This window comes from Camarhynchus parvulus, unplaced genomic scaffold (assembly GCF_901933205.1).
Source record: "Camarhynchus parvulus unplaced genomic scaffold, STF_HiC, whole genome shotgun sequence".
NCBI classification, from domain to species: Eukaryota; Metazoa; Chordata; class Aves; order Passeriformes; family Thraupidae; genus Camarhynchus; species Camarhynchus parvulus.
In genome coordinates this window covers 31,636-52,799 of record NW_022148930.1, presented here as the reverse complement: position 1 = coordinate 52,799, position 21,164 = coordinate 31,636, and the positions used below count along the sequence as shown (strand labels likewise).

General features: G+C 53.7%; 1 protein-coding gene across 1 annotated transcript; it reads left to right on the top strand.

The window, feature by feature from the left end:
• Positions 1-3,121: 3,121 nt before the first annotated feature.
• On the top strand, positions 3,122-5,628 carry LOC115917175. Its single transcript, XM_030970906.1, has 3 exons — positions 3,122-3,159; positions 3,435-4,406; positions 4,616-5,628. Exons 1-3 carry the CDS (start codon positions 3,145-3,147, stop codon positions 5,477-5,479), a joined length of 1,851 nt encoding a protein of 616 aa, XP_030826766.1. The 5' UTR covers positions 3,122-3,144; the 3' UTR covers positions 5,480-5,628.
• The last annotated feature ends 15,536 nt before the right edge of the window (positions 5,629-21,164 follow it).

Genomic DNA, 21,164 nt, shown 5'->3' with positions numbered 1-21,164 from the left:
ACCCCCCGTTATCACCAGGGAGCCCTCTCCAATTTACCGGGACCCCCCATTCACTGTCTCCCCCCCTTCACCGACACCCCCAAAGCGCTGGGACCCCCCCAGTCCATGAGCCCCCTCCCCAGTGCGCCAGGACCCCCCACTCACCGCCCCTCCCCCATCCATGGGACCCCCTCCTCACCGCCCCCCACTCACCAGGACCCCCAATCCATGGGACCCCCCACACTCACCAGGACCCCCAATCCATGGGACCCCCCACACTCACCAGACCCCGCCCCCCACCTCGGCACCCCCCGGGCCCCCTCCCCCATTGATCGAACCCCCCCGAAACGCCCCCAGCCCCCCCCCTCGGCCCCCCGAGCCCCCGGCCCGCGTTGGGCCCCGCCGGGGCCGGGCTGGCTCCACCCCCCGGGGCCCCCCCGAGCCCCCGGGCCCCCCAGGACCCCCCGAGCCCCCCCGGTGGGGCCGGGCTGGCTCCACCCCCCGGGGCCGCCGCTGAGCGGAGCCTTTCAATAAACGCCGATCGGTCTTGTAGCCACGCCCACAGGGGGGCGGGGACGCGCGGGGCGGCCAATGGGGAGCGGCGGAGCGGAGGCCGTGGGAAAGGATTATGAATGAGCGTGGGAAAAGGTGGGGCCCCGGGAGCGGCGGCCAATGGAGACCGGAATGGGCGTGGCCTGAGATGGGCGGGAAGAGGCGGGTAAGGATTGGGGGCGTGGCCACGTTGGAGGAGGCCAATGGAGAGCGGAGGGGGCGTGGTTTAGGATTGGCGGGAAGGGGCCGGTAAGGAACGGGGGTGAAATTACCCCGAAATTACCCCAAAAAGCCCCAAATCCCCCCAAACTACAGTCAAGGACCACGGAATACTCAAAAAATACCCCAAAATTACCACAAAAAAATCGAAACTCCAGTCAGGGACCATAAAATGACTCCAAATCCCCCCAACATTGCCGCAAATCCAGTCAGGGAGCCCCAAATCCCTGTAGGACCCCCCAGATTCCCTCGGGATGCCCAAAACGAAGTCGGGACAACCCAAAATCTCCTCAGGACCCCTTAAAATCCCCCCGATTCCTGCAGGAGCCCCCAAATCCCCTCAGAACCCCCCCAAATCCCCTCATACCACCTCAGGACCCTCAATTCCCCCTCAGATCCCCCCAAATCCACCCCAAACCCCCTCAGCAACCCCAAACCCCCTCACAACCCCCCCAAACTCCCTCAGGACCCCCATCAGGACCCCCAACCCCTCAGGATCCCCCACATCTCCTCATGACCCCTCACACCCACTCAGGACCCCCCGTTTCCCCTCAGAAGCCGCCAAAACCCCCAAACCCTCTCAGATCCCTTCATGACCCCTCACATCCCCTCAGGACCCCTAAACCCCCTCAGGAGCCCCCAAACCCCCTCAGGACCCCCCAGATCCCCTCAGAACACCCAATTTCTCCTCAGGACCCCAAATTCTCCCTCATGACACCCCAGATCCCCCCAAATCCCCTCAGGACCTCCCAAAACCCCTCATGACCCCCCAAATCCCCTCAGAACGCCCCAGTCCCCCTCAGGACCCCACAAACCCCCTCAGAACCCCCCAGTCCCCCTTAGAATCCCCCAAATCCCCTCAGGACCCCACAAACCCCCCCAGGACCCCCCAAATCCCCTCACATCCCCTCAGGACCCCACAGATCCCCTCAGGACCCTCCAAATCCCTTCAGGACCCCTCACATCCCCTCAGGACCCCCCAGTCCCCCTCAAAACCCCCACATCCCCTCAGGACGCCCCCAAACCACTCAGGACTCCCCAAATCCCCTCACAACTCCTCAAAATCCCCTCAGAATCCCCCAAATCCCCTCACATCTCCTCAGCCCTCCCCAGTCCTCTCATAATCCTCCCAACTCCCTCCTCATCGCTTCCCCCCGCCGCTCCCGGTGCTGACCGCGGTCGCTGTCGCCCATCCCGCGCTGCCAGGGGGTCCCGGGGCTCCCTCGGCGCCCCCAAATTCCCGCCCGCCCCCCTCCCCCGCGGCCTCAGCCCCGCTCCGCCGCCGCCGCTGGGCCCCACCGGGACCACAATGCCCACAATGCATCGCGTAGCCGCCGGAAGCGGCCGCCAACACCGCCGCGGGGAAACTTCCGCCAGTACTTCTGCCAGGCGCGGCTTCTGATTGGTCCGCACTCCACGACGGGGCAGCTGTGCCGCCATCTTTGTTGAGGGCAATTCTATGGGCTTCTCAGAGCGCGCCGCGTTCCCTCATAAATCCAGCCTCATAAATCCAGGGAACGGCGGAATCCGCCTGGAAATAGCAAGATGGAGCCTAAATCCACTGGGATTCAACCAAAGCGCCCAAATACACCCTGCAGCGTCCACCAGGAGCGCTCCTCAGGCTCAACCAGCGCAAACTGTCCGTCTCTGGCGTGAGGCCGCGCCGCTATCTTGGGTGAGGGCAGTTCCGCCCGCTCCTCAGAGCGCTCCGCGTTCCCTCATATATCCGGCCGGTAACGGCGGAATTCGCCTGGAAATGCCGGGACTGAGCGTAAATCCCTTGGGATTCAGCCATAGCGCCCAAATCCAGCCAACAGCGTCCCCCAGGAGCGCTCCTTAGGCTCAACCAGCGCAAACTGCCCGTCTCTGGCGGGAGGCATCGCCGCCATTTTGCTTGAGGGCAGCTCCGCCCGTCCCTCAGAGCGCTCCGGGTTCCTGCATAAATCCGGCCGGGAACGGCGGAATCCGCCTGGAAATGCCGGGGGACTCCCTTGGGATTCAGCAAGCACCCAAATCCAGCCAATGCCGGGACTGAGCCCAAATCCCTTGGGATTCAACCAAAGCGCCCAAAAATCCAGCAGCGTCCCCCGAAGCGCTCCTTGGCACAACCAGCGCAACCGTCTATGCGGGAGCCGCCCCATGGTGATCCAGACCCCCCCCCACCCTCCGAAAACATCCACCAAACACCCAAATCAGGAGCCCGTGGCGTCGGGAAAGGGCGGGCGGTGAGGCCACCTCGCCCCACCCCGCCTTTTTCCGACCTCCTGAGGCGGCTCCGCCATTTTCTCGGCGCGCCCGGGGCCGGTTCTGGGGGCCGGGACCGGAGCGCCGGCCGGGCGCTCCTTCGCCACGCCGAGCGTTCCTCGAGGTGTCCCCAAGGTGTCCCCAGTGAGCATGGAGCCCCAAGAGGTGCGACGGGGGGGGAGAGGAGGGGAAACGTGGGGAAAGGGGCAGTGAGGGAGGGGAGAGGATACGGGGGCTGGCGGGAGGGTGGCAGAGGGGACAGCAGTGGGGACAGGAGGGTGGCACAGGCTACGAGGGAAGTGGCACGGGTGGCACAAGGGAGGGACAGACGGGCAGCAGAGCCCTCCAGGGAGGGGCAAAAAGGAGCCCTGGGGCAGGGGCCAGCCCAGCAGGCCGTAAGTGCCACCAGGTCCCTGACACCTCCCCTGTCCCCTCCCCAGCTGTCCCCGGCCCTGCTGCAGCCACAGGTCACTGTGGTGGCCATCCTGGGCGAGCTGCTGGCCACCCTGCCCAGGCGGGACAAGATGATGCTCGTGTCCACAGCGGACTTGTACTGGGACCTGGTGAACTTCACCAAGGACCTCTGGGTCACCCTGTCCTGCATTGATGGCACCTGGTGGCGACAAATTGTCACCTCCGATGATGATGACGCTGTCACCTCCCTGAGCCAGACCCTGGCCAACTATGAGAGCACCCCAGGGACCACCTGGGACGATGTGACAATGGCAGCCAGGAAGTGGCACCGGTCGGTGTCTGTGCTTGTGCACAGCTGGGCCGAGCTGGCCAGGAAGGCCACCCAGCTCCACGACACCTGCACGGAGGTGGTCACCGAGGTGGCCGACATGGCGGCCATCGCCACCGCCCGAGCGAGGAAGCTGCAGCGCAGGGCTGGCCGTGATGGGACAGCTCAGGAAAACACGATGGAGCTGGGTCAGGCCCTGGGCGAGGAGGAGGATTGGTGGTGTAAAGCCCGGGCGAGGAGAGAGGCCATGGTGGCTGCCAGCAAGGCAGCGAGGGCCAGCGTGGTGAGAGAGGACGTGAAGGCGGCCCTGGGGCTGCTGGAGCGCTTGGTGGCCGCGTGTGACGAAGCCACCGCGTTCCCCCGGGAGCTGCAGCGCAGGGTTGGGGACATCAAGGCCGCCATGGAGGGGACAAAGGAGAAATTCTATGATGTCCCCGAGGACTTGGTGGCCAAGGTGGCCGTGGCCGAGCGGCTGTGGGAGGCCAACGCCCGCCTGGCCAAGGATCACCTGCTGGGGACAGTTGGCAACATCGTCAGGTTCTATTTCGATGGTGCTCCCGCCAGCCCCTGTGCCTGTGGGGTGGCCGAGCGGTGCCAAAGAGCCACCGAGGACATCCCAAGGCTCCTTCGACCTGCAGAGCGTCCCCAGAGCGTCCCCAAAGCGTCCCCAGTGAGTGTGGAGCTCCAAGAGCGGTGACGGGGGGTGGGTTGGGGGGCGACACTGCAGAGACTGCACTGTGGGGGACACGGGGGGTGGCAGCGGGGACAAGAGACTGACAAAGGGATGGAGGGGACAAATGGGACGCCTTGGGGGCGCGGGGGTCACTGCAGGATGCCGTAAGTGCCACCAGGTCCCTGACACCTCTGTGCCCTCCCCAGGTGTCCCCTCCGCAGCTGCAGGCGCTGGTGGCCGTGGTGGCCACCCTGGGCAAGGTGGTGGCCACCGTGACTGGGCCACACAGGCCCGAGTGCCCGCGCAAGTGCCCAGAGTCCCTGCATGAGGACCTGAAGAACTTCACCCGGAGCCTCCGTGCGATCCTGAACCACGGCGGTGTCACCTCCCTGGGCCACCCTGGTGTCCCCTCTCTGTGCCGGGCCCTGGCCACCCTCTGGGCCACCCCTGGGGCCACCTGGGCCGATGTGAGAGCCGCGGCCAGCGCCTGGCGGGAGTCGGTGGCCAGGCTTGTGGAACGCTGGGACTGGCTGGCCAGGGAGGCCACCAAGCTCCGTGAGAAGGTGGTCACGGAGCAGCAGCTGATGGTGGCCCTGGACAGGGAGGAGGTGGCCGGGGAAATGGCCATGCTCGATGCCCTGGTGGCGGCGGCCACCAATGAGGCCATGGCAGAGGCTGTGGCAGCCACCAGGAGGGGACATTGGGCAGTGCTGGCCCTGGGGCTGCTGCCGCGCTTGGTGGCCACGTGTGACAGAGCCACCTTGTTCAGCTGGAACATGGAGTGGCAGCTCAGGGACATCGAGGCCATCCTGACGGGGACAAACGAGGTGTCCCCTGATGTCCTCCAGGCCTTGATGGCCAAAGTGGCCAAGTTTGAGCAGCTGTGGGAGGCCAGCACCCGCCTGGCCAAGGAGCACCTGCTGGGGACACTTGAGGTCATTGACAATCTCCTCTTGAGTCCCTGTGGTGACCGTGGTGGTCCCGGTGGCCCCGGCAGCCGCGCGGTGGCCGAGCGGTGCCACAAAGCCATCGAGGACATCCCGAGGCTGCTGCAGGAAAGTTTCACATAGGGGCAGAGACATCGCCGGGGACATCGCTGCTGTCACCTGTGCCCTCCCCGTGCAGTGTTTGAGACAGATTTGGGGAATTGTCGGGGGATTTTCCATGGTACTGCCCCAAATCCTGATGGGAATTCCTGGTGCGATGTCACTGGGGACACTCAGGGGACACTCAGGGACACTGGGGACACTCAGAGACACTCAGGGACACTCTGAGGACACTCTGGGGACACTCAGGGACAGGGGACAATGGACACTCAGGGGACACTGGGGACACTCAGAGACACTCAGGGACATTCAGGGACACTCAGGGACAGGGGACAGGGCTGAATGAGTCCCCTCAGCAGCTTCCAGCTTTCCACCGTGCCTGCAGCAGAGCCAGGTCGTAAATGACAATTTAATAATTTCCTTTTGCACTTTTGTATTGCCTTTCACACATGGTTATTGATCACCAGCAATCTGATAGGGTATTTGGTACTGATATTGATTATCGGTGATTCTGTGTAGCTGCTGGTTGGTGCAATATAATCTGTCAGTTCATGTGTGCACTGTACAAACGAAAAATTAATTAATTAATTTAATTAATTAATTAATTAATATCCACTCTATAAATCAGCCTGGGCTGATCTGAACTCTGTGTCAGACACATCACTGACCCCATCGAGAGACCAGTGGTCAGTAAATCCATCCCAACGTTCCCTGAGGGGAGCACAGCCAGGGAGCTGCTTCACGGCGCTGTCACTGAGACATTTCCCCTTGGGAACCCTGGCTGGGATGGAAATACACCCGAGCAGATGGCAAAACTAAAATGATGTCAAAGCCTCGTGGAATGTGGGTTAAAACAGGGGGTCTGTAAAGCTGTGAATTGGTCAAAGCTTCACCAGGTGAGGCAAAATGATGATGAATCACACACTGATAAACAAACTGCCATCAAATATAGTGATCTAGATCCTGTATCAGCTGATGGTAAAGTACATCTGGTTTTGTTTTGTGTGGGTCAGGCTTCAAATGACATAAGAAGAAAAGATAAAGGGAGTTCGAGACATGGATAAACTGCTGGAGGTTGCCTGGAAGGTGTTTTGAGACAGGGGCCCAGCTGAAAGAGTTAATCCCAACCTGGCAAGAAGGCAGCTCAGGGAAAGTCACCCAAGAAAGCTTCCCCTGTGGAGAAGGCTCAGAGTGCATCCTGTAAGAAATGGGGGCGTTGGGAAAAGGACTGTGCAGTGCTGAAAGAAAAATCATCAGTCCTGTCGTAGCAGCGGTGCCCAGCGGGGAATAATGAGCATTGACTCCATGGTTGCAGCAGGCTGATCGATCCCTTTGTTATACCACACTTTGCTGCTGAGGAAAACCCATGGCCCTTGCCAGCCAGTCACAGCACACACGTGGCTCCAATTGGTCAGTCCAGCCAAACAACCATCGCCAGTGGCCAGTTGTTCTGGTTAGAAAGCAAAAGCAGCGAGAGACTCCAAGTCAGAAATGCAATTTATTAGGAAAAAGGAAAAACCCCAAAATACATGAAATAGAAAAGAAAAAGATATATAAATGTATAATGTACATAATAATGAATATAAAAGATATATAGATTTATAGATACAGATATAGATGAAATACAGAATGAAACCAAACACAGATCTCACTTAAAATGCGGTCTCCCTGTGGTACACAAGGGGTTTCCCCGTCCTTCTGCATTACCCACCCAGAGTAACCAGGTCCTTGAGCACAAACCTTGCTGTGCCACATTGGGCACCAAAATTATGTTCTGGTTAGAAAGCAAAAGCAGTGAGAGACTCCAAGTCAGAAATGGAATTTATTAGGAAAAGGGAAATAAACCCAAAAGACATGCAGTAGTACAAAATAAAAGCACTGATAGAGTCAGAACACATCCTGACACCCTGCTAGTGAGGGTGGTGGCAGCTGTCCAGATGAAATGGTCTCGCTGAAGTGGTGATCCCATAGAGAAGATCTGGTGGCTCTTGTCCTCTGGAAACCAGTGGGTAAGGGCTGCCTGTTCTGTCCCAAAGCCCAGATTGTATCCAGGTGGGGATGCTGAGCTCCTCCCCCTGGGCGGGGCATCTCCCAGGGGGCTGATATCGATCTGAGTCATGATTGGTCCCTGATTGCCCATCAAAGAGAAATGGCTCCTGGAGGGAGTTATCTCTGAGTCACGGGGCAAGGCAGTGATGGGCCCAGTGACAGGAGATAAGGAAAAAACAATGCCCTGTGGCCCTGGTTTTTATGGTTTTTTAAACCTTCTGATGTTTACATTCTTGTAACAAACTTTCTCACACAGTTTATATAAATAACTGATTGTTTTGCATTCTTTTATGGAGGAGGAGAAATTTGATGGACTGTTGGATTGTCCAGTGTCATTGGAGAGGCGGCACTTTCACCGTCCAATCCACTGTCACTTTTGGAAATCTGTAAATGTTGGAGTCAGAAATTAAAAATGCTCTTTTTTACCTTGGGAGAGCGGCGTGTCCGTGTCATGTTATTTCATGTCTTATAGGGACATGGGGTGGCCGCCGTGTGTGGAACAGCCGTGGGTCAGGTCATATCGTTTTACTCCCCGTGCTTGTCTTGGTGTGGTGACTGTGAGCCGTTTGGCACTTTGCCGGCAGCTCTTGTGATAATGAGAGCAACCCCTGTGGGTTTCATGGAGGGTTCTCTGGTTTTGGACCTCTGGAAATGTCTCATGGAGCGGAAACGGGTTTCCGTTTCCTGGAGTGATTTTGAAACATTATTTCTGTGTTTCAGACAGCAAGGGGTTTTTTCCAAGCCTGCAGAGGCATTCTCTAGGGAGGCGTGGTCTCTCGTGGGAGGCCAAGCGCTTTTTGATGATTGCACGATGGACGTGGGGTCACTGCTGGTGCAGTGGAAAAAGTTTGACGCGATTTGGCGGAGGTCTGGGTTTTGTAGCTCTCGGAGTTCCCAGGGGGACCCTTCTGTCTCAGATGTGGATGAGGGGGTGTAAGAGCCTGAATGAGGGATGTGGGGCTCCAGGCAGCTCTTCAAAATGCAGTTTATCACATCCAAGGTGTTCCAGCAGTCCAGGGTCATGGGTGACAGAGCTGTGCCTACAGCGTTCAGCTCCAGCTGCAGCAGGCCTGGAGACCCACATCTCTCATTCAGGCTCTCACTAACAGCGCCGCACGTTGGGCGCCACCGTAAGAGCCTGAATGAGAGATGCGGGACTCCAGGCGGCTCTTCAAAATGCAGTTTATCACATCCAAGGTGTTACAGCAGTCCAGGGTCATGGGTGACAGAGCTGTGCCTACAGCGTTCAGCTCCAGCTGCAGCAGGCCTGGAGACCCGCATCCTTCATTCAGGCTCTCACTAACAGCGCCCCACGTTGGGCGCCACCGTAAGAGCCTGAGTGAGAGATGCGGGACTCCAGGCAGCTCCTCAAAATGCACATTATTACATCCAAGGTGTTACATCCGTCCAGGGCCCTGGGTGTCAGAGCCTGTGCCCACATCTGTCACCTCCAGCTGCAGCAGGCCTGGAGACCCACATCTCTCATTCAGGCTCTCACTAACAGCGCCAGCTGGCAGCGGCCTGGTGGCCACGGCTCAGCAGCTGATGGTGGCCCTGGAGAGTGAGAAAGTGGCCTTGGCGATGACTGCACAGGAGGCCCAGGAGGCTGCCGCCACCAACGAGGCCATGGGAGAGGCCGTGGTGCCCACCAGGCGGGCGACGGCGGCCACCAGAAGGAGAAATTGGGCAGAGGTGGCCCTGGGGCCGCTGGAACGCTTGGTGGATGCGGGTAAGAGTGCCACATATTTCCGCGAGGAGCTGCAGCGCCGGCTCTGGGACATCAAAGTCACCCTGGAGAAGACAGAGGAGACGTCCCCCGATGTCCCCGAGGCCTTGGTGGCCAAAGTGGCCAACTTTGAGCAGCTGTGGGAGGCCAGCACCCTCCTGTTCGAACATCACCTGCTGGGGACACATGGGGACATCCACGACCTCCTCTTGAGTCCCTATAACGGCCGTGGTGGCCCCGATGGCCCCGGCAGCCGCGCGGTGGCCGAGCGGTGCCAAAGAGCCATTGAGGACATCCCGAGGCTGCTGCAGGACAGTGACAGCACTGCTGCAACGTCATCGCAGCAGTGACATCACTGGGGTCATTGTTGCCGCCACCTGTGCCCTCTCCCCTCCCCATGTGGGGTCGGAGATAAATTTGAGGAATTTTGCGGGAATTTTCATTGATACTTCCCTAAATTCTGATGGGACATTCCTGGGATGACATCACTGGGGATACTCAGGGACACGTGGGGAGGACACACAGGGACACTCAGGGACACTGGGGACACTCAGGGGCATGCTGGGACAGTCTAGGGATACTCAGGGACATGTACGGAAGATATTCAGGAAAAATCAGGGAGGACACTCAGGGACACTCAGGGACACTCTGAGGACACTCAAGGACACTCAGGGACACTCAGGGACACTCAGAGACACTCAGGGACACTCTGAGGACACTCAGGGACACTCTGAGACACTCTGAGGACACTCAGAGACACTCAGGGACACTCTGAGGACACTCAGGGACATTCAGGGACACTCAGAGACACTCTGAGGACACTCAGAGACACTCAGAGACACTCAGGGACATTCAGGGACACTCAGGGACACTCAGGGACACTCTGAGGACACTCAGGGACACTCAGGGACATGTACGGAAGATATTCAGGAAAAATCACGGAGGACACTCAGGGACACTCAGGGACACTCAGGGACACTCAGAGACACTCTGAGGACACTCAGGGACACTCAGGGACACTCAGAGACACTCAGAGACACTCATGGACACTCAGGGACACTCAGAGACACTCTGAGGACACTCAGGGACACTGGGGACACTCAGGGACACTCAGGGACACTCAGAGACACTCAGGGACACTCTGAGGACACTCAGGGACACTCAGAGACACTCAGGGACATGTACGGAAGATATTCAGGAAAAATCACGGAGGACACTCAGGGACACTCAGGGACACTCTGAGACACTCAGAGACACTCAGGGACACTCAGAGACACTCAGGGACACTCAGGGACACTCAGGGACACTCTGAGGACACTCAGGGACACTCAGAGACACTCAGGGACACTGGGGACACTCAGGGACACTCAGGGACACTCAGAGACACTCAGGGACAAGTGACAGGGGTGACTGAGTCCCCTCAGCAGCTTCCAGCCTTCCACTGTTCCTCCAGCAGAGCTGGGTCATAGACGACAATTTAATAATTGGTTTTTGCCATTCTGCATTGGCAATACTCCAATTTTGTATTGGCTGGTACAAAAAAATACTTTCACAAGTATTTTGCTCTAGTACTTGGTTATTGATTATTGGTATTCCTTGCAGCTGCCCAATGGTACAATATAATCGATCAGTTTATCTGTGCACCATGTCACTGATTTGATGCTGGAGTAATAAATCGATATTATATCATAGGCATTGAAATATTAAAAATAGACAAATATTAAATAGATAGGTAATAAATGTTAAAATAAGACTTTGCAATGTTAAAATGCTTTTGTGTAACTGACTCAGGTGCAAAACAATTCCCTTGCTTCTCACACCTGGGCCCGGCCTCTCCAGGTGACGATAACAGCGACACAAACCTGAGAAGGATTTCTGAATTGATCAGGGGGTGTGAAACAACAGGATGGAACCAGGAGCAGGAATCAAATACATTGACCTAATCTGCAGAATGTGCTGCAGACGAGTCAGGGGTTCAAAGCAAACAGGAGTTCCTGGAACACCCAAACCTCCCGGGGATGTTTGAATAATGTCCGAACTCAGGAACGTGTTTGTAGCCCTGCCGTGGAACCGGATCCGGAGAACAATGGGTTAAGTTAGGGGCCAGTTCTTTGGCCAATTGCCAAAATCCTTTTATAGCCCCAATTAAACTTTTACCATTTTCACAGAGTGAACTTTGTTTCTCACACCCGGCTGTGGTTTGGGGGTCCCCGCGCTGCTGAGCACTGACCCCGCCCCGGGTGTCGCTGGGACCCCAAAAACCGCAGCCACTGTGAGAATCTATAAAGTTAGAGGGTTTTAGGTTTGTGGGAAAACAGACAGGCTTCAGTTGTGACAGAATTATTAATATTGCTGATGCAACACATGAGGTCTAGGGAAGACATGAAGAATAGAACAATAGATTTATGTTTTAGTATTTCAGAATAGCTTTCTAAGTTGCAAAAAGTTTCTATAGCAAAGTTAGACTTATGAATAGGGTTTTATGCATTGTCTTCCTATAAACAAACAAGCAAGCATTGTTTTAGCTCAAGCTACGTGTGTTTATGTTGATTGGTGAGAATCACTATCAATATTCCTTTGCTCTGTGTAATTGGCCAAGACAGGTATTTGGCGTCTTGTAACAGGAAGATTCTTTAGCTTGCTGCCTAGATAGCAAACTGTCAAGATCTTTCCATAGACAAAACTATGGATTAGAAAGATTCTAGAAAATAAACAGCGCAGCCGCCCCCAGCCCTTGTTGGGGGTTGGGATTTTCTGTTCTTTCCTTGTTCCGTGTGGATTTTTCCCCATGGAGTTGCTGAGAGGCGCTGATGGCCGAGTGCTGGAGAAGGCGGGGAGGGGGAATCCTCTGGTTTTTGGGAGTTTCTCTGGGAGGGGGGCACAGAGATGCCGGGAGAATGGGGGCAGGGGTGGGGGCAGCCTCTCTCTGTGGCTCTTTGGCATCGGAGCAGGGCGGCCAGGCTGTCGCTGCAGAGAGAATTCACGGGCACCGCGGGAGCGCCTCGGCGCTGAGGGACCGATCACCGTCTGCTCGTGTGCCCTGGGAACCCTCAAATTCGTGTGCCCAGGAATCCTGAACTCCGTGTGCCCTGGGAACCCTCAAATTCGTGTGCCCTGGGAATCCTGAACTTCGTGTGCCCTGGGAATCCTGAACTCCGTGTGCTCTGGGAATCCTGAATTCTGTGTGCCCTGGGAATCCTCAAATTCGTGTGCCACGGGAATCCGGAATTCCGTGTGCCCCAGGAATCCTGACCTTCGTGTGCCCCAGGAATCCTGAACTCCGTGTGCCCCGGGAATCCTCAAATTCGTGTGCCCTGGGAATCCTGAACTCCGTGTGCTCTGGGAATCCTGAACTTCATGTGCTCTGGGATTCCTGAACTTCATGTGCCCCAAGAATCCTTGATTTCGTGTGCCCCACGAATCCTGAATTTCGTGTGCCCCGGGAATCCTGCACTTCATGTGCTCTGGGAATCCTGAACTTCGTGTGCCCCGGGAATCCTGAACTTCGTGTGCCCTGGGAATCCTGAACTTCGTGTGCTCTGGAAATCCTTAATTCCGTGTGCCCTGGGATTCCTGAACTTCGTGTGCGCCAGGAATTCTGAATTTTATGTTGAAAACGAGAGCAGGCTCCCGGTGCTGAAGTGATTTCAGCATTTATTACAAGAAAAGGAAAGGCCCAAAGCACGGGAGCCCCGGGCCGAGCAGGAGCGTTCCTGTCGAGGATGCTGCAGCGCCGGCGCTGGGGCTGCTCCAGCAGCGATGGCCCCGGTGGAGCGGCACAGATTCGGTGCGTCAGAAACCCCTTTTTATCCTGTTTTTTGTCTCTTTGGATTGGTTTCTTTTTGGATCCTTCATTTGCATGAAGGTTTAAGGCGCCTGATTGGCTCATTACAGCTCTGTCCAGGCTGGCTGGTTTCCCTTGGTGGGTGGTGCACTTTACTCAGGTGTGTTATGGTACGTTGAGCACCGTATTTCTGATAAATACTCTTTTAAATATAAAAAGAGTAGTTATAAATATATATGTATATATATTTTATATATACAAATATATATTTTTGTATATTTTATATAAAAAATAATGTATAATAATATATATAATATATAGTATATGGTATATTGTATATGGTGTATGGTATATAGTGTATGGTATATAATATATAATATATAATATATAATATATAATATATAGTATATAGTATATAGTATATAGTATATAGTATATAGTATATATATATAGTATATAGTATATAGTATATATAACATATATTTAATGTATATATATAAAAATAGATAATAGACAATTTAATATATACTTGTATATAAATCTATATGTATAAATTTATAAAAATAAATGCATATAAATATATAATTATATAAATAAAAAGTGTAGTTTTAAGAAATATAACTTTTACAATAAAATAACCAAACAAACAGTACATGCTTAACGATCTATCAATTATTTTACAACAGTCCCTAACCTATTTTTTACCATTCCCCCCTCTAACTATTTGATCAGGCTTCCAGCCTGCATCAACATTTTAGAGTTCAAATTCCACTTTTCTCAGTTTCTCGTGCTGTTCAAGCACATCTCTGGCATTCTGATCCCTCTGTTCTCTCATTAACGTGGCTTTTTCACCATTTTCCCTCCCACGCTCCCTTGCAGCACGATGCTGCTGCGGGCAATGCTGGTCACTGTCCGGACTAGACACGGAATTGCACATGGCAGGAATATTACACTCGCCAGTGCACACAGCACAAAGCAGACCAATTTCTTCCACCGTTTACCGTTCCAGCTGAACAAGTTGTCCCACCAATCCGTGTCTCCAAACAGAGGGGTCCATTTTTGTGCTCCAACATGGGTTAGTTTTCTATATTTTGAGTGGTGTTTTTAATTACATGACCATGTCCATCCATCTCTAGGCACCATTCTCAAGTATTAAATTTCCCGCAGATCCCTCCTTCCTCTGCAGGGAGGGAGTCCGCTGCCAATGGGATCTCTGGGTGAATCTGGTGAATCACTGATGGTGTTTGTTGTTGCTGCTGCTTTAGGAGATCGATGGTCAGGGTTGTTTATGGGACATGATTTCAAGCGCTGCTTGTAGATGGATGATCGGACTGAGCATGTATTCTGGGGTTCTGTACCCCCAGGGTCCATCCTGGGCCCAGGCAGCCGGCCCATCAGGATCTAGAATCCTTTCTGGGGTCCAAATGTCATTGTGACAATTTTGGGTTCTGCCAATTAAACTCCGTTTCTTTCAGGCCAGACCATCACACACCGGGACTCCTGTCACGGTTTGGCGCGGGCACAATGCCAGTGCCCCCATGAAAATACACTTTCCCTGGTTTCTGCTGCGGGACGTGACCAGGAACAAGCAAAGCAGGCCTCCGCTCAGAAATAAAGAAAAGTGTATTAACTACACTACAAGTAAAAAGAAACACACACGGGGAAAATGAAAACCTTACAAACACATTTCTTCCTCCCTCACCAAATTTCCAATACGTCCGTCTCCCAAATCCCCGACTCTCGGTCCATCACCACCCTGTAGATAATCAATTCTCAGTTCCTCAAGAGGAGAGGAGTCCTTCCTGCGCCGTAGTGACCTCTTCCCTTCATGCCCCGTGCTCTCACCACTGAACACGGACTAGAGCTGCTGCCAGGGTCGTCTGTTAAGGATGCTTTGTCCAGTTCCAAAAAGAGCGCAGTCTCACCTTTGGGACACCTGTGCCCCCCACATTTTGTCACCCCTGGGGCCGAGGGGTCTCAACACTGAACTCTCTTGGTTCTGAGGCACTGCCCCCCCGGATGCAGTCTCTGTATCACAAGGAAGCACGGTTCTGTCCATGGCTGGACAAAAAGAGTCCAGCAAAAAGCCACTCCATCTTCTCTTTCCACCCAAGGTTCTTCTCTATCCTTCCCACATCTCTCACTGGCCCAGACCTTCATCACACTTGCCCGTTTCCTTCTCCTTCCTCCACTCCACCTCCCCTCCAGCAAAGGTCAATGCTCTGCAACGTTTTCATTGTCCAAGAAGGGGTTAAAGACTCCTACAAGCGGCCAGACACCTTCTCGTTGCGCCCCCTTCCCCTTCTCCGCAGGCCGGGCTGTGCGGCCTGCACATGATATCAAATTTCAAGGTAACAGTCCCAGGCACAGGCTGTGATCCCTCTCTCTCTATCCTGGGGGGCTGCCCCACAGCTCCCGGTGTCTCTCTCTCTCTCTCTCTCCTGGGGGGCTGCCCCACAGCTCCCGGTGTCTCTCTCTCTCTCCTGGGGGGCTGCCCCACAGCTCCCGGTGTCTCTCTCTATCCTGGGGGGCTGCCCCACAGCTCCCGGTGTCTCTCTCTCTCTCTCTCTCCTGGGGGGCTGCCCCACAGTTTGCTGGGCCCACCTCGGTGTCTCTCTCTCTCTCCTGGGGGGCTGCCCCACAGCTCCCGCTGTGTCTCTCTCTCTCTCCTGGGGGGCTGCCCCACAGCTCCCAGTGTCTCTCTCTCCTGGGGGGCTGCCCCACAGCTCCCGGTGTCTCTCTGTCTCTCTCTCTCTCTCCTGGGGGGCTGCCCCACAGCTCCCGGTGTCTCTCTCTTCTCTCTCTCTTTGTCTCTCTCCTGGGGGGCTGCCCCACAGCTCCGGTGTTCTGTGTCTCTCTCTCTCTCTCTCTCCTGGGGGGCTGCCCCACAGCTCCCGGTCTCTCTCTCTATCCTGGGGGGCTGCCCCACAGCTCCCGGTGTCTCTCTCTCTCTCTCTCTCTCCGGGCTGCCCCACAGCTCCCGGTGTCTCTCTCTCTCCTGGGGGGCTGCCCCACAGCTCCCGATGTTCTCTCTCTCTCTCTCCTGGGGGCTGCCCCACAGCTCCCGGTGTCTCTCTCTCTCCTGGGGGGCTGCCCCACAGCTCCCCGTGTCTCTCTCTCTCTCCTCCGCCCTTCCACCCTCAGGGTCGGGCCCACCTCCCACGGCCGCATGGCTTTCCGCACCTCCCGGGGCAGAGACCCGAACTCTCCCCGCCGCAAACCCAAGAGAGCTTCCCCGGGGAGAGCTCTGCTTTTTAACCCCGGTGCTCTCAGAGGCGCAGCCACTGCCCCAGTGGCCAAACCAGGTGCCAATGTTAAAATCTGAGCACCCGCTGGTGTGACCACAGCATATCCCGGAAAACCTGCTTCCTCTCAAACCACGTCAGCTCCCAAGTTTGATTGCGCATCCTTAGGCAGTATGGAAAAGGATGGATTTATTGTTCCAATTGTGCTACTCCTTGTCCACCCTTCCCAGTAACCGTTACCACAGATCCAAAATAAATTTTTTAGGTGCATCCCTGTCACGGTTTGACGCTGGCACAATGCAAGTCATTTATGAAAATATATTGTCTCTGGTGTCTACAGTGAGATGTGATTAGAAATAGAGCAAAGCAGGCTCATGCTTAGGAAGAAAGAAAAAAAAACTTTATTAGCCTACAACTTTATGAAAAGAAGTACACACAGAACTCAGAATGAAAACTTTCTGAAACATTCTTCCTCCCACCACTGAATTTCTAACACATTACAGTAAGACAGAACTTTGGATTCTCAATTCAGTTACTGCTCTCCAGATAACAAACTCTCAGTCCATCACCATTGTTCAGGTAATCAATGTTCAGTTTATCAAGGAGAGAGGAGTCCCTCTTGTACCACAGGCTTCCCCAGGAAACACAGTTGAGACCTCCTCTGTTTCCATGTCACACGCGGCACAGCCCGGAGATCATTTGCCATCGTGACATCTTCCTTCCCTGCCCAGTGCTCTCACCACTGCACATGGGCCAGAGCTGCTTCTGGGGTTCCCCTTTTAAGGATGCTTTGCCCAGTTCCATAAAAGCAACAGTCTCTCACTTTCGGGACACCTGTCCCCCCAAATTCACCCCGTGGGGGCGAGGGGCTCAAGGACAGAGATCTTCTTCTTCACTGAAGATCGAGGGCACCACCACCCTCCTCACGTGTCCCTGTTCACGCCGCTCCTCCACATCACATCACTGCACTCCCTTGGCTCCAAGCCATTGCCTCCCCTAAATGCACTCTCTGTGTCACAGAAAAAAAATAGTTCTGTCCGTGGCTATGCAAGAACAGTCCAGCCAAAGGCCACTCCATCATCTCCTCCCACCTCGGATCCTTCTCGACTCTTCAGACATCTTTCACTTGCACACACTTTCATCACACTCGCCTATTTCTTTTTATTCCATCTCTATCTCTCTTCTCACCCAGCTCCAGAATAATCAGCGTGTGTAAAGTTTCTACCATCTGAGAAAAGAGTTCAGATCTCGGGCTCTGCCTGTCTGGAACTCTGACACTGCCCTGCCCAGCCCCTTCTCGCTGCACCCTCGCTGCACCGCCCGCCCCTTCTCCTTCTCAGCAGCCGTGCTGCCAGCACATGATAGCGAATTTCCAAGGAGCACAAACACAGGCACGAGCACGAGCTCTCTGTCTCTCTCCCGGGGCAGGGGAAGAGCTGCCCGCTGCTTCTCAGCGTTCTCCTCCCCTTCTCTCTTGCCGAAGCCTTCACTGCCCTTCTCTGTCCCAAGCTCTCACCTCCCTCACCCGGGCGCACGGCTTCCCCTGCCCCGCTCAGCCCGCAGCTGAGCAGCAGAGCTCTGGCTTCTGCCACAGACCACAGCTAAAAGAGCTTCCCCTGAGAGCTCTCTGCTTTTAACCCCCTCTCAGAAGCGTATCCATATCCTCCGTGGCCACACCCATTGCCAATATTCCAATCTCAACACTTATTCCTTTAACCACCAAACTCTCAAACAACTCACTTCCTTTTCAAACCAAAACCATCCCAGAAATTAGAAGCTTGATTTATGTTTCCAAGATCTGGATAGGTTTTCTCTTACCCACAATGGGTTGATACAATCTCCTGAGCACTCAAACATTTTTTCTTTTTCACTGTATACACATCGACTTTCAGTTTTTCCTCCTGACCAATATGAACGGGGAGTTTCTGGGATCCACCTGGTGTGTGTGTGTCATTTGGTGCCAGAGATGTTTTACATGGCGTTTCTCCTGCTTCTATAGGATCCATGTTCCCTTTTCTTGATCAACACTCTTCCCCGATTATTGTTGATTTCAGCTTCCGCTCTCCTTCCCTTCTTTTGGGAATTACTACGCTTTTTCTTGATGGAATCCATTTTAAAGTGTTTAGGGGACCTTAACTGATACCATCCCATGGCCAGATTTCACTTCAGTGTATCCCCCCGCACACCCAACAATCAGTCAGATTAAATTCTTTTGTCATCTTTTCAACCACAGCGATATAAAGATTATTTCCATATATTTGTCCCTCTCTACCCCTTTGTCTTTTCAGTTGCACTTCTTTCTCTTTGAATGTTTCCTCTAGGCTGGTTTCACTTTCTTGTTCAAAACACACCCATCTTTCTTTCACAGGGCGCTCTCCTGACATCTGCTGGCTGGGGTTTGCAATATTTTTAACCAGCTGTGAAAAATTGGTATTTTATAATTGGCTTTTTGCAAATATCAAAATTAGTATTATTTTTTTATGTTAGGAAGTTATGCTGTATTAATTTTTTTAAGTAGTGTGTTAAATATAGTTCTAGGTTAAAACATAATGTTAAAATAGAAACTACGTATGTGGGATATTTTTTAAAGAAAGGAACGACGTACTCGCACCAGATAGCAGCCACAGGACGCCGAAATCTTTCAGAGAAAGAGAATTTATTGCTCCTTTATCAGAAGAAACAAACTTCTTCCTGCCTTGCCTTGCTCAGCCCTGAAAATGTCATTAAGATGAAGAGGAAGAAGTTGACACTGACCAGACAGAATCCTGTGTTTGAATGGAATTGATGCATCATGGATGAGGTGAATGAATATGCAACAGGCTGTTGCTTTTAAGGGTTAATCCTCTGTTAACGGGTGTCCCTTTTTTGGGCTTATTCTGCCCAGAAAGTCGTACCTGGACTCTTCATAACTCTTTATTTTTATTGCCTCGTATTGTTCTAAATCTCAATTGTTTAAATGTTTATTACTCTAATTATATTATTATTTTTATAGTCATTTTACTACTATTAAAGTTTTAAAATTGTAAACCCAAGTGATTGGCGTTTTGCACAGAAATTATGAGAGTTTGACCAACGGCCCCACGCAGGCTCGTGTCGCTGCCAGGGTCAGGGAACTCAAAGAGGAGGTGAGGGAGATGAGGGAGGAGGTGAGGAAGATCAATGCAGCGCCCGTGCGAGCCACAGGCCCCACAGTCAGAGCCCAACGTGCCCCAGCCAGACAGAGAGGGTGCAGCCCGCGGGCTGACCTGTGGTTCTGTCTGTGTGACCGTGGGGAGACACGGGAAGGTGGGATGGGAAACCCACGTCTGCTGGGAAGGATGAAAGTTCGACAAGAAAGTCTCACAGGGATGTGTGCTGGGCAGAAAGATTTTTGAATGGAGAACCTGAAGAAGGAATAGAGATGGAAGCAAGTTTTGATATAAAAGAAAAGAACTGCTGAGCCAGGCTGACTGGATAACCAAGGAGGCAAAGGGTGTGTTAGTCAGAAGGGGTTTTATGGCTTAGAGCAAAGGATAAACCCACCTCAAACAAGAACATGTTTTTACCGAGCAGAAAGATAGCACAGGCAAACAAGCCTGCTGATGTTGCAAGCAGAAAAAAAGGTCTCAGAATTTTCCACTGCAAGAAAACTGAAAAACATCTTCCAGCTTAAACTGTAATGTACTAACTTTTAGGGATTGGAGAACAGTAATGTGAATATGGTAATTACAGTATTTATGATAGGCTACAGGTAAAAGTTAAGGTATAGATTGGTTCTGCCGTATGAAGATGCTCAGCAAAGAAAAGTACATAATGCATTGTAACCAAAATTAAAGGGTCTGCAGGCCTGCCTGCAGCTGGAGTGACAGATGTGGGCACAGGATCTGTCATCCATGACCCTGGACTGCTGTAATGTCTTGGATGTGATAATCTGCATTTTGAAGAGCTGCCTGGAGTCCCACATCTCTCATTCAGGCTCCTATGGTGGCGCCCAACGTGAGGCGCTGTTAGTGAGAGCCTGAATGAGGGATGTGGGTCTCCAGGCCTGCTGCAGCTGGAGCTGACACCTGTAGGCACAGCTCTGTCACCCATGACCCTGGACTGCTGGAACACCTTGGATGTGATAAACTGCATTTTGAAGAGCCACCTGGAGTCCTGCATCTCTCATTCAGGCTCTTACGTAACGGCGCCGCACGTTAGGCCGTAAGAGCCTGAATGAGGGATGTGGGTCTCCAGGCCTGCTGCAGCTGGAGTGACAGATGTGGGCACAGGCTCTGACACCCAGGGCCCTGGACGGATGTAACACCTTGGATGTAATAATGTGCATTTTGAAGAGCTGCCTGGAGTCCTGCATCTCTCATTCAGGCTCTTACGGTGGCGCCCAACGTGGGGCGCTGTTAGTGAGAGCCTGAATGAGGGATGTGGGTCTCCAGGCCTGCCTGCAGCTGGAGCTGAACGCTGTAGGCACAGCTCTGTCACCCATGACCCTGGACTGCTGGAACACCTTGGATGTAATAAACTGCATTTTGAAGAGCCGCCTGGAGTCCCGCATCTCTCATTCAGGCTCTTACTAACGGCGCCGCACGTTGGGCCGTAAGAGCCTGAATGAGGATGGGTCTCCAGGCCTGCCTGCAGCTGGAGCTGACAGATGTGGGCACAGGCTCTGACACCCAGTGGAGGTGAACACCTGGATTAAAACTCATTTGAAGATGGCACTCCCAGGCTGGCAGGCTGTTGGTGAGAGCCTGAATGAGAGATGTGGGTCTCCAGGCCTGCCTGCAGCTGGAGCTGAACGCTGTAGGCACAGCACTGTCACCCATGAGCCTGGACTGCTGTAACACCTTGGATGTGATAAACTGCATTTTGAAGAGCTGCCTGGAGTCCCGCATCCCTCATTCAGGCTCTTACTAACGGCGCCGCACGTTA

What these genes read in the sequence shown, in the direction of transcription:
- LOC115917175 (XM_030970906.1), top strand. An exon ending in GCGTCCCCAAAGCGTCCCCA is followed by an intron (nt 4,407 to 4,615) that starts GTGAGTGTGGAG and finishes TGCCCTCCCCAG; the next exon opens with GTGTCCCCTCCGCAGCTGCA.